This window comes from Lagopus leucura, unplaced genomic scaffold, assembly GCF_019238085.1.
Source record: "Lagopus leucura isolate 7727_CA_CO unplaced genomic scaffold, USGS_WTPT01 Super-Scaffold_100009, whole genome shotgun sequence".
NCBI lineage: Eukaryota > Metazoa > Chordata > Aves > Galliformes > Phasianidae > Lagopus > Lagopus leucura.
In genome coordinates, this window is record NW_024962266.1 from 11,069,770 (window position 1) to 11,083,560 (window position 13,791).

A 13,791-nucleotide genomic window follows, 5' to 3' on the forward strand; every position below is an offset into this window, starting at 1 on the left:
GTAACTGTATTTTCCAACTAGTCTTCTGCATTTTTTCTGAAAGTCTCAAAACGTTCAACAAAAAGCTCTCGGCTTTCTTAAATCACTTGAAATGTTCACATTTCAACATATTGCTACTTTCTGCTTGAAAACCCCTCCAACAGTGCTTTCCACTTGGGTCTTTTCATACAGGAAGAACACAGAACCTAAAGCAGGATGCTTTTTACAAAACCATGAAACACACTGTGAATTTTACCTCCTTTCAGGGTCTACTTCACCAGAACGTGTAGCACAGAACATAGAACTCAGTTGCACCTCTTTCACACAACCACAGAATAATTTTTATGCAGCCTTTTCTGTCTTCCCATCCTTCTTGTAAAGGTCACCATCCTCACTGACAGATCCACGAATTTCACATGAAATATTCCCTAACACATCACAGTTTATAAATTGTTAAGTTCAAACAAACTTAGTCAGTACTAATTTAGCTCACTATTTCTGACTAATTGGTCAGTCAGGAAGAGCTTTATAAATTACTGAAACGTTAGCGGAAGAAAGGAAAGGAAGAAAAGGAGAGAAAATAGACAAGTGGGAACAGAAAATGAAGAGTACTGAACAGTGGGGCACATTGTGCAGGCACCTGTAATAACTCTTAAATTTTTCTCAATAATGTGAGCAAAAGAAGTCTCAGAGCTGAACACAGAATGAAGTTCTGTTTATTCCAGACAAAGGATTCTCTCGTTTGACAACAATATTAGTGCAATTCTTGCTCCCAAATTTTTGTCCCTTCAATTCCTGCTGAACCATGGAAGCCACGTCTAAAGAGAGATTTTCCATGAGCACAGACTTTAATCAGTCTACTTACTACCTGAGAAAATAAAAGCAAATTAGAGTACTGAGAGAAATCACTGAGAAAGATTTCCTGGAAGTGAGTCAAGTTTTCCTCTCATTGGCATTCAGCACCAGTGCCACAGCAAGCAGAGGAAAAAAGAAAGCAAACAAAACAAGTAGAAAGAAGAGAGAAAGAAACATGCCATTTCTTAATTCTGAGGACAGAGCTAAGGATTGGAACATTGATCATGAAAATCCTCTTGACTGAGAAAGAGATATTAATTCATTCTGCTTTATTCTGTGGTTGTGCAGGAAGCTCAGGAATACATTTACACAAGGAATAGAGCCAAAAATCTGCATATAAATATACAGATCTTTAACAGATATGGGTTTTGTTCCTACACGTTGCAGAGTATCAAGCTAAATAGCCAGTGAATACAAGTGCACAGTGTAAAGCAAAAGAAGGAAGTATGTGTTTTCAGGACACTAACAGGTAATAGTTGATCAATTAATCCTTGTCAGCATAAACATTCTCTCCAATATCATTAGTTTAGATAAGTACTTTAAATTCACCTTCTTCCATTTTCCTTCCAATGTTCTACCTAGCTAGAAAGAACTAAAAGCATTTTGAAATACATAACTTACTTTTTATCAAGTACCACCACTCCTTGTCTGGGATGTGTTACGTAAAATTGAGTCGCCTACTGCTGCTCACTGCCTGTCTAATACAATAGCAAGACACCACATCTTTGAATATGAAAAGTTTGTGACCAGGGTATATTTTGAAGCAAGTCTAATATGGTATCTGAGTCTTCTGGTCTTTTTCCCCCAAAGTGTACTGCATCAACAGATCAAACCAAAGGCAGATACCCAGAAATTTTACAAGTATCAATAGTCTCACAAAATAACTTTTAGAAAGGACTCCCATTCCCTGAGATGCAGCAGACCACAAGAGCTTATGCATTTTTGTTTCCCTATTAAAAAAATATTGCCAAGTCTGTGAATTCTTGTTCTTCCACAGGTTTGTGGTGTTTTCAGCAAAAAAATATAGCTCTAATTTATTTAGTGAATACTCAAATTAACAATGAAATGTACTTTTACAAAAAAAAAAAAAAAACTGTACCTTTTTCCATTTTAAAAGATGTGCAACAAGGAAAAATTCTGTACTCTCAGTTATATGTACACAAATTTCCTCAAGAACAGAAGAAATCTGTGAATGTGTAAATTAGGGCAGAGTTTGGCTCTTACAATCTATCTGCAACATAACATTCTTTCCAGAACTCATTTATCTTTCTCATCTCTACTCACATGGCAGGTATAGCAAATAAGCTATATGAAAAATGCATACCAAGATATTCAACACCAAGCCTTTCACACGACTCCAAGCAGGCTTTTTTTGTGTTTTCATAGCCATAATCACTGTGCCACAGTTTGGTAGTTATCCAGAGGTCCTCCCGCTTCACACCACTTTCTTTGATAGCTTTTTGGAGGAGAGATTCACAGCCATATCTTTTTGCTGTGTCAATATGACGAATGCCGCACTGCCGTAACGCATGGACCACAGCATCATGGGAATAGCCACCTTGATGGGAAGTACCTAAAGGAAGGCAGAAGTGAAAGGTGAGCAACATATTTCATACATTATTTTGTTTTATAAGTATTGCCTCAGAATGTTGTTACTGAATTGCCACTTCACAACACTAAAGAAATGGGAACTGATGAGCAGTGTGCCATACAGATCTCTAGGATGGGAAAACACATAAGATGCTACAATGCTGATGCTGGTCAGAAGTAGCCCCAACAGAATCAAAGACGAACAGTAAAGAAGTGGGGTCATGGACGAGGATGAAGACCATAAAAGAAAACAGACACATAGAAGAAAAGACCATAAAAGAAAATCCATATGTGACATTTAGTTTTCAAACAGGAGCACAAGATTTTCAGATAAAAATATTAACAATTTGAAAATTATATATATAACTTGAAAACAACTCACTCTGCAAAAAGTATACCCTGAAACATTTACTCTGTTGACCTCCTTGAAGCTCCTCCTGGTAGCTTCAAGATATTATTGCACTGTACAACCCCAGCCTGGGCCATACCGCAGGTGCAATTCACATAATGTCAAACTCAGAAATACCTAAAACAATGCAATCTTACACAAGAGTTAGAGATGGCTATACAGGGAGTCTTGGTAACAAAGTACTGTAACTCTCATTGCGTAGGTATTCACTGGATGTACAAAAAAGTGTATTTCACTTGTCAAGGGGACGGAAGGAGGAGGAGACTTGGCAGGAAAAGCAGTCAGCAGGAGGACTGCCAGATAAAGAATTGGTTGAGAGCATAGAGGATGGTATTTCTCCTTACCCTTTCCTGTTGTTTTTTTTTTTGCCATGAGCCCCTCACCCACTCACCTCTACTCAGACTTCTCACAAACAGTATTTTCTACAGTTTGCTTGAGGAAATGCTCAGTCAGCCTAAGTCACTGACTAAAGCAAGCTTCTAAGATGATGACTTGTATTTAAAGGCCCAAATTCCAGAAGCAGCAATAAGCGTGCAGATGGTTATGACATTAACTTAAGGAGGGCCCTGTGCAGTTGTGATGGATAACAGCACCAAGCTCTTGAGCCTCTGCTGAATTTAATACATACAGGAATCCAGGTCAAAGAAAATAAAGTGAAATTTGTCTCCAGCTGTTAATTTTCTCCTTCACTCCACACATAGCATTTATTTCTAGATTAAGCACATCATGAAATTATTAAGCGTGTAAGTCCAACCAAACTATCAGAAGGAGTAGAGAAACAACTATCTTACGCTCATCCTTAGAATTTTCCATGCCTGGACTGGAGGGAGGATGCCCATAGTAATGTGTGTGACTTCCTCGCACACATTGTGACAATGCAAGCAAGAACAAGCACTTACGCTGCCACAGGGCATATAAAATAAGCCAAGTCTCCTAAATGCTTATTATTTTTTAAATTCCCGATCTTATAAGTAAAGTCTATGTTATTTCTATAAGTTGCTCAACGCTGGTAGAACACTTAAGGTATAATAAAAGTGCATCCAGAGGAGGGCCACAAAGACAACTGGAACACCTCTCTTATGAAGGCAGGCTGAGGGAGCTGGGCTTGTTTAGCTAAGGGAAGGCTATGGGGAAACCTCACTGGGGCTTTCAGAACTTAAAGGGAGCTTACAAGCAGAAGGGGGGACCAACTTTCTACCCGATCTGATGGACAAGGACAAATGTCTTTTAACTAGAAGAGATTTAAGTTAGATTTTTGGAGGAAACTCTTTACTCAGAGAGCGGTGAGGCCTTGGCACAGACTGCCCAGAGAAGCTTGGATGTTCCACCCCTGGAGGCATTCAAGGCCAGGTTGGATGGGGCCCTGGGCAGCCTGACCTAACTGCTGGCAACCCCACCCATGTCAGGGGATTGATCTTTAAGGTCCCTTCCAACCCGAGCCATTCTATAATATGATCTAATCTGGCACACAAAGACTTAGAGAATCATGATACTCTACTCACAACGGGACAATCCCCGATTCATACTTGATTACTAAACTTGGAGTACTGGATTCTTCACTGATTTCAGAGTGATAAAACAACGCTACTACATTCCTACAATTTTGACGTGCCCAATTTTAAACAAAGTTTAAGTGTTTTAAAAGACAAAACTTTAAAGCTCTTTTCTGTAGTCACTGACAGACACTGCAACTGGTTCAATTTCTGCATCATCTAGCAATCATTTCTCTGTAACTTGTTTTACACCAAAAAGCATAAGTTAAATTGCACTTCCAAAACTGCTATTTCAAACTCTTAATAAGTGGTTTTAGATTAAAGCAGTGCTAATCTATATACATGTTCTATACAAGTAATTTTTTCCATATTCAGATACTAAAGGAATTTTATTGAAAAATTATATAACTAGAATTTTAAAAAATTACTACACTTTTACATAAAAATCCCTTATAATAAGCTGGTATTAGTGCCAAATAAATTAGGTTGTAATTATTATGCCTGTTTCTGGCTGAATGGACTTCTCCAAGCACAGAATGAATGGAGTTCATTTAGAGGTCTGGCAAATGGACTCAGTCTCTTTTCATGCATAATAGATTTCAGTAAGAACATTGAGGACAGTTTTTTTTTTTTTTTTTTTTTTTAAACATTAACCCTTTTAAGGTAAGGGAAGAGAGCAGGAAAGAAGGGAAAAGGAGAATATATCTGTTATTGTTCCCCATTCCATGATGCATACTTGCTTCAAGGAAAATAAAGTAACAAAGATTCACTTGAGGAAACAATCCCAACTGCTACACCTGCAACAGTTCCAATTCACTACATAAATCAATGTGTAATAGTTTTCATTTAATTTTTTCCTCAAAAAGGAATCAGAACCTACTTTCCCTCTCCCTTTCTGGAAGAACATGTCTTCACACCCTCTGAGAAATACGAAGATATTATTTATCTAAACATATTACAAACTTCCTCTGATGTAAGTAATTACTGCTACTTGAAATCAGCAGAACCACTTAATTTAGGAGAGTCCATATTAATGAAACTACAGGCTGAATAGAGATCATTTCCCTAACATCAGTTTGCAGTACTAAATTAAAACACAGCTGACAAACAGAACACCTAGAAAAACATCCATTCTTTCGTACTTTTTTTTTTAAATCTTTAAGTAGACATTTCAGAAAAAGAATCTAAAAAAAAATCATTTTATCAATGTTTACATACTCATTGTATGCATATGATGTTGTCTACTATAATGAGCTTGAAATAAGCTTATTCTATTAATTTTATTTCTATTATTCCGACATTACATAATAATCGGGTCACAATCTCTGTTGATGTGATATAATAAATTCATTCAAGTTTTTGCTATCAGTACATTACTAACTTTTGATGATAGAACATAAAGCATTACTTATATGTGCGGCCAATGAACATACAGCACATTTCAAGGTTCACTGCTCATCCATTCACAGAACCGCACGCCCGTTCCATAGACTGGCTCACGGACGGGCAGTCCTTACTCATCATCACTGCTTAATGCTATTGAAAGAGGCAGCCACAGTCTTCCCTCCTTGTCTTTCACCTACTTCTGTATTCATATGACCCCTGACAAACTGATTCAGACTGTTGAACAGACAAAAAGAAAATGTTCACTTTATGATCGCCAAGGGAGCTGAACACCTTCCAGAGGAAGAACCAGAACAAAATTTCAAGAGATGGGGAGAAAAACTGAGCAAGTAAAACTCCTCTTGAGCAACAGTAGCTAAGTTATTAGATATACTTTTTTTTTAAAGCTTTTAGATAAACATTTCACTACTTTTTTAAGAGTAATATTCAAGCCAGCCACAAAATAATCTGAAAGTCTTTCTCTGTGAACTTGCCCCCTCAACAAACACGTTATACTGTGATAAACACAAGTTTATCCAAACCATATCCATGCAAGGCCACAGCTGTATAAAAGCTGCAGAAGTAACTGCATTTTGTGAGGTTACAACTCTGAAGGCCCAGCGTAGCACTGTAACTCTGACCAACAGGTGCTGCTGCATATGGCTTTGTGTGAATACGGTGCAAGAGGAGCTGGAGCAGTTGAAGCACGTGTCAAAGAGAAGTACACAAGCATCATCTTCAGCTCTGCAATTCTACTCAGGCACCAAGGAGCAGACTACAAGAACACAGCCTGACCGTGGTGTAAGAGTAGTAGAGAGCCGTAACACATTTATTGTGTGTGCAGGGAAAGGGAAGCCAGAATTGCTCGTTTTCGCTCTTCCTGAGAGGAAGGAAGAAACGGCCGTGAGCCATTGTTGACAGAAGTACTGCGTCCCTTCCACCCCACAGAGGGTCTGACTGTGAAGGAAATTCAGATCACCTACTGCTAAACTGAGCTACTTCTCTGATCACTGACACACTATTCATCTAGCCAGAACTTCAGAAAAGGAGTTACAACAGCAGTTTTGCACACCTCCAACATTAAGCACAAGAGCTTTGCAAGCTGCCCCTATTTTCACTGGAATACTATGGCTCTGAAATCACCACTACACAGAAGTAAAAATATCATTCAGAAAAGGATTTTTTCCCCCTGTACGAATAACGATATTTCCAATGAAAAATGCCAACTATTTCAATCATGCAGCTGTCATACACAAGTATTCTTATCATTGAGAACTTCTCAACTAAATTTTTATGGAAGGACAAATCAAAAACCTAACCTACACATTTGAAAGGCAGACTCTGAATGTGCAATTCATGTACAAATTTCATAAGCAGAGCAGCAGCACACATTTAAATGCCTTTCCAGACAGACTGCCAAATCTTGAAGCCTTTTCTTTCACTCCACACTTTCCCACCACCGTGAGAACTATTTCTCATTAACAACCAAATTGGTTTCAGATGCTCTGCTATAAGATGTTACCTTAGAAACCGTTTGGTAAAAGACTGTGGCTTCCTTCCATAGAAATCTCAAGCAGTGAAAAGACAGATTTTCTGGCATAAATCAAATCCAATTTCTAGGGTTCACTAAACCTTTTCTCCTCAGAATAACGTTTTGTGACTAGATCTTAGCAGTTAATAGTGCACGAAGAACTGCTGGTGTGAACCAGTTTTAAATGATTTTCATTCTCCCTCCTTTGTTAGCCCAACTGAAATTACTTCCAGTACTTATACCTTGATGGAATCTTCAGTTTCATAACTAATAAGGATGATATGTGCTACATATGGCAAATACAGAGACTGACTACAAATATTCACGTTAATTTCTCCCTTTTTAAAGCATTTTCCTAAACTACTGTCTGATAAAGATTGCATGAGCTGACTGACAACACCAGACGTTTGGAAATACTTCACAATAAGTAACAGATTGGTGATGGTATTTTCCTTCTTCAAACTACTTCCACAAAGAAAAAAATGATCAAAAGGAAAAAAAGACACAAATATTAAGTCCATTCTCTGTTCCTGAGTTGAACATTACCATACTCTTTCCCGCTATAACTTATAGTTTTCCATATAATTTACAATAAGCATAATTAGCATATAATAAAGCACAGGGATAATAAAACTAAAAACTGTAATTAACCATCCGGTTAATAATTCAAAACCACATAATGTCGTAAATATGATAGAAAAAAACTACGAAGAGAACTGTAATTTATAGTTATCTATAGCTTACAACATGAAGTGGATGTAAACCAACTCATTACTGTAGCACCCTAATTGATGCCTAATTTTAACATCATAATAGTGCCCTTCATACCTACCAAACTGCTCAGTGAATAAAGCACAACTGTGATCCATGGCAAGATCCCACTGCTGCGAAATGAGGACACTGACAGGTCTGAGTCTAGCAGTGTCCCACTGATATGAGGGCATTCATGAGATTGAAGGGCAGCAGCAACACAGTTATCTGAACTAAAAAGCTACGTAAACTTAAACAGAACAATAAAGAACATTTCTAATCAAATGCTTTTTATTCTTATCACGTAAGAATTTTAACTGCCTTTTCACAAAGTTCCCAAGACAAACAACATTTCTCATAGCCCCTCCTCTCACATTGCACACTCGATCTTAGGCCGGTGTGTGTAAGAATGCAAAGCACACCCATTCAGGAACAAAGGTATGGAACAGAGCTGAAGCTATAGAACTGGCATGAAGCCACAGTGGTAGTGCCCCCCCCTTTCTCTCCTCTCTGCACCTGGCAATGAGGATTTTGCATCTCCACGCACAGCAGGTAGCTCATGTAAACATGAAAGGACTGAAGACAGCTTAGGAACCAGTCCCTGCCTCCCCCCACTTGGAAGCATGAGGGACTACTACACTCAGGTTACAGCAGCATGCGACTTCACCACTCAGTGCTGCCAGGACTGTGGATGCTAAGGAGCTCCAGCAAAGAAAACATCTGTGGTAGATAAACTCTGCTATATGAAGGCTGAAAGACAAAAATTGGGCTTTTTTTTTTTTTTTTTCCAATAAGGTTTTGTATCATTCTTCTACATTACAGGAACACGGTGAAAGGTAAAAATTTAACATTGCTGGAGCTCATTTCTCTCTTCATTTCATCCAGGCTGCAAATAATTTGCTCATCTAATGAGCAATTAAAAATGTAAGATTTAAAAGTACAACCATTAGGGCCTCCTACATTTTATTTACAACATCTTCCCAAAGAAAACCAGCCTTGGGATTGTGGCTCCAATGACTCTCAAGAATCTGTATAGTTCATTGTTGAAATGTGGGCCTTCATTACAGTAATTATTGGCACTACAACGCACTTAATTAACATTTAGGCCATCCCTTTCTTTGGCATCACGTGCACATCTGTAAGACCAACATTTGTCACAAAGTGACAGCCAGTAGCTTTCACCAAGTTAGAAGAGGCCACGTTTTTCTCCGTACTGTCTACAAACATCCACCCACATGGAATATGGCCACATTTTGTACAAATGAGAGAAGTTAAATATATGGAGGCCCTCAAAGCTCAAGTACAACTTCTCAGAGTCAGACTTTCTGAAACCATACATGAATTGAGACAGAAAGATTTATAGATGTGGCATTTTGCTCATCACAAGAGGCTATTAAGGAAACTCGGTAACCATGGCTGAGAAGTTAATTCCTGACAGAATTAGAAAAGAAGAGGGAAAAAAAAAAAAAGGTTGAAGCACAAAACAAAGGGAAGAAATAAACAGCCAATTCTTATTACAGAGTAAGATTAATACAGAGGAGTGCCATAGGTCTTGGTACCAGGACCACTGTTCCATAAATTTTCTGAAGCTGAGGAAAAAAGAGCCACAAAAAAAGAAAAGCAGTAAGAGTGGAGAACCAGAAGAGAAGGCTTGATTCTGCTGCCATTAAACTGAAAAGCAAAAGCACAATCTCATTTGATTCCAGTCCCAAATGGGTCTTTTTTTTTGTCTACAGTTAAGATTAACAGTGACTATGAGCAACTTTATGGTTAATAATCAAGAAGCAAATAACTGCATTAGCAGTGTATAATGGAAGGAAATGTTAAAATGCTTCTACTCAGCATTACAATTCAGGTTACATGTAGCATTTTGAGGAAAAAAAGACAAAAAAGAAACTTGAGGTAATGAAAGTGGTGTAACGGGATTTTTCTCCAGGAAAACAAGCAAACACCACCAACACAGCAAAAACAATCACCTCTCCTGGAAAAAACTGAGAATAATACTAATTCAATAAGTTTTGTATGGTTGTGATGCAAATAATGCAAAGACTTAAACACTGCAATCAGCAAAGGAAGCAAAAACTCAGTTACAATTCATTGTAGATAAAGCCACAGATGAACATCAGGAATCTCATATATGGAACATCTTGAATTCAGGACAGGAGAGATGCTTCCCCTTGACTATGAAGGGATCACATGTGTGTGCGTCTGTGCATATTATTCTCCTGAGTTGGTACAACAGAGGGATAAATGCAGTGAAAAAGCAATTAAAGCAAGTTAGTAGTGCTATAAATTAACTCACGCCACATTATTCATTAGGACTCTTTTTCACTCTCTCCATCAGGCTTTGGCTATTTGACTGTAAGCTGCTCAGAGCCGCACCTGCCTGCTTTCCCAGTCGCAGTGCCTCGCATAATGGCAGCACCCATTACTGAATTCTGTAACAAACACTGCTGCGAGTAATAAAACACAGGCTGTGTGGCATGAGTAAGGCACAACACGTACAAAACCATGGTTCTCATTATTGAGGGATTTTTTCCCTGAAGCCTCTTCCCATACAAAACTGTAATTCATTTTATACCTTGATAGGAGATTATCTTTTTTTCATCTCATCAAGTTGTAATTAATTCTAGCTTCTTCAAGGATTTACATGGAGAACAACTTGACAAGAAAACATTCTATGTATATTTCTGGTACTATTAACACATCTTGGCAGGAAATCACATGCTATTTGACCAAATATCTGCTTACTTAATCTCATGATTACTGTCCCTTCTTTTTGTTTACATCATAAACAAGAAAAAGTTCTAAATCATTTTGCTTTGCTAAATAAAAACTTAGCTGTAGTGCATACTTCAACAGAAAGCTGGGTTGCCTTAGAATAATCAGCAGGCATCTCAGGAAAGACTGCTTGTTTCACCACTGCCAGCAGCCATGGAGCTGTATTGAGTCAGAAGAAAGACAACAAAGAATGGGAATAAGTAAGTAAGTAAACACAGATAGAATTTACTGAAAGTACAGGTTTGGGCATACTGTTCCAAGGGCCTTCAGACTGACCATCAGCTGTGCAGGCTGCATAATGTGCAGTGCTCAAATCCATTGCTCTCACTAGAGGTTATGAACTAACACAAGACCGCTTAACCTCCTGCTTTCCTGTCTCCCCTATTGCATAAAGCCTTGACAAACTTACTGCTCTTCTCCTACATGTTTGGAAGACCCAGAGAACAGTGAAATGGAAATCAATTTGACAAACAGAAAGCTCAGTTAACAAAAAAAAAGGAAATAAATCACCTTTTGATACCTGAAGCTTGAACAGAAAAAGCAGATATTTGTGACAGAATGCTATTCTAGACCGCTGTGGCACTCTCTGAGCTAACATGCTCTGCCTGAAAGCACATGAGATGTCTCATACGCTGACTCTCACTGCTATAAAAGAGGTTTCATCACTTGGAAATAACTTGCATATCTTTCTAATCAGCCTCACAGCTGGCCTGACTGCATGGATAGCTGCGACTATCTTAACACAGCACAACTCTCTCTCTCTCTTTGGAGCTTTTAGAAAGATTATCTAGCAACAGAGGCAGCATGCATGTTTACCATCTCGAAGTCGACTTACTCACAGATAACAATTATGTCTGCATGCTTAGAAGGATAAGACAATCAAATCTTAAATCCCGCAGAAAATGCCACACAGAAAATGCCTCCTCATACAGAAAAGTTTTTCTCCACATTTTTGCTCAGTAAACGTCACAGGAACCAAGCTGAACCATGACAGTAAATTTTTCTGAGCTGCAAATATTAGTTAATTGCAGTGAAGTTGTAATAAAAATAAGCCAGTAATTTGTAGAAGAGTATAAAGCGGGAATACCTAGCATAGATCCACAGATAAAGATCCCATTGTGTTGGGCTGCATATCTTGGTATTTAGTGTTGGCCATAAACACCTCTTAATTTTTTTACCTTTAAATCTGCAATGTTTTTCAGCATTTGTCAGGAAAATCTTCAAATTACTTTACTGGTTCCTACATATTACAAGATGCTGAAAAAGCTACAAAATACGTAAGAAATTTGTCAGAGTGTTACTCTGTCAGGACAAGAACGGAGAATTGAGGTCAAAGAACCAAACCTCTGGAAAGCTACACCCTGCAGAAAGCACTGAGCCAGAAAATCTCAAATGTAATTGTCTGCCACGGCATTATCCACTTACTGAAGTTTGAGTTCAGGCCTGACAGTCAAACTACTACAAACTGAAATGACTGAAGGACAGCAAGCAGCATGCCAATTGGAGACTTTTTCAGCCTGCTTTTCCCAGTCACCTGGGATTACAATCTTCATGCATTACAACCTCCAATGGAAAAGTGAGGTTTCTGTTCACAATTCTGAAATACAGTTCAGCAAATACTGAAACAATGGCCATAAGATGGACTCCATTCTCTAAGAAGGATCATTTAAATGTTTCCTGCATTTGTAAAAAAAATCTCTAAGTCAACTAAATTGATAAAAAGAGGTTCAACAAAGGAATTCAGTGAAAGAAAAAAAGAGTCACTCCTTACAATACAGAACCTTTTGCTCATTGTATAAGGACTATAAAAGGGGCAGCTACATCAAGTAATGATAATAGACGCTAAACTAAAGAGTTCATAGATGCTAAACTGAAGAGTTCATGCCTTGGGTATACAATACCATATCCTCACAAGCACACATGCACACGGTACAAGCAGTTATCAACATGTTGTAGATTTTTGGACCCCTTTGCTGATGAACTGGGCTGCTAAGACTTTTTAATTCTGCTCAAGTGATTTTGGTACTCAGAAATGAGCACTACCAGCTCTAGCTGTCCATCCTGTGTTTATGGATTAAAAAAACAACTCCTGTTGACTTAAGAGGCTTAACATGCTCCTAAAGCCTCAGCTCTAACTTTGCCCTCCTTTACACTTATGAGAATCCTAAGTCATTGTTCTGAAGTAAGATAAAGCTGAAAGGGGCACAGAGGCCATTTTATTTGATACTTGTGTGAGCGATTAACTGCAGTGTGAGCGATTAACAACTCCAACAAAGCATGTAAGTGCCCCTGATGGGTGTGTTTATCTGAAATACCTAAAATCCTGGGATACCAAACCAACCTGTGATAAGAGCACATCACAAACATTGACAGGTAAGGGTCCTCGTGCTGGAGAGTGTGCTGTGGATGGAAGACGATTTCGGAAAGATTTCAAAGAGGCAGAATAAAATCCCCAAATGCTGCGTAAAGGCTTCAAGAGAGAAAATAACTCTTCACACTTACAATAAATAAAAGCAATGTAAACCTGCGGCCCTTCGCTCACTTAACACAATGGCCTCCTAAACCACAACTGGCATTGCCAGAACAGATCCGACCCTATGGAAATCTCTTTTTCCACACGTTCACGAGCTCTTAATGAGGCCCGAGGGCTCTCCGGCCGCTCAGCACCGCCGCAGCCCAAGGCGGGAGCAGCCACCGAGGAGGACGCGTTCCGCCGGGGCTGCTCCCGGCGCCTCAGGGCCCGCAGGCAGAACTGCCGGGAAGTAGGGGCCGCCGGTAACCGGCAGCGCACGGGCACCGCCGCAGAGTGCCGGGGAAACCGGGGCCCCGCGGCCGCCTCCTGCCACGTTACAGCGGCGGGCGGGCTGTACCGGCGGGCACTTACCGAGCCCCAGCACCGGGATGCTGCGGCCACTACGGAGCAGCACCGCGGGGCAGCCCCCCGGCCCACCAAGAGCCATGCCGCGCAACGCAGCTCCCGGCGGCCTCTGCGGGCCGAGCGAAGCCACGCGCGGAGGGGC

General features: G+C 39.5%; 1 protein-coding gene across 2 annotated transcripts in view; it reads right to left on the reverse strand.

The window, feature by feature from the left end:
- Window positions 1-13,746, reverse strand: part of LOC122181138 (uncharacterized oxidoreductase ZK1290.5-like) — a 44,638-nt gene extending 30,892 nt beyond the window's left edge. For both annotated transcript variants that reach the window (XR_006179360.1, XM_042873430.1), the window contains exons 1-2: window positions 13,656-13,746; window positions 2,159-2,407 (exon numbers count right to left, since the gene is read on the reverse strand). Coding sequence is in view for 1 of the 2 variants with exons in the window: in XM_042873430.1 (XP_042729364.1) it covers window positions 2,159-2,407; window positions 13,656-13,731 (325 nt within the window). In the remaining variant the exon portion in view is untranslated. The remainder of the gene's footprint in view (window positions 1-2,158; window positions 2,408-13,655) is intronic.
- Between the last annotated feature and the right edge of the window lie 45 nt (window positions 13,747-13,791).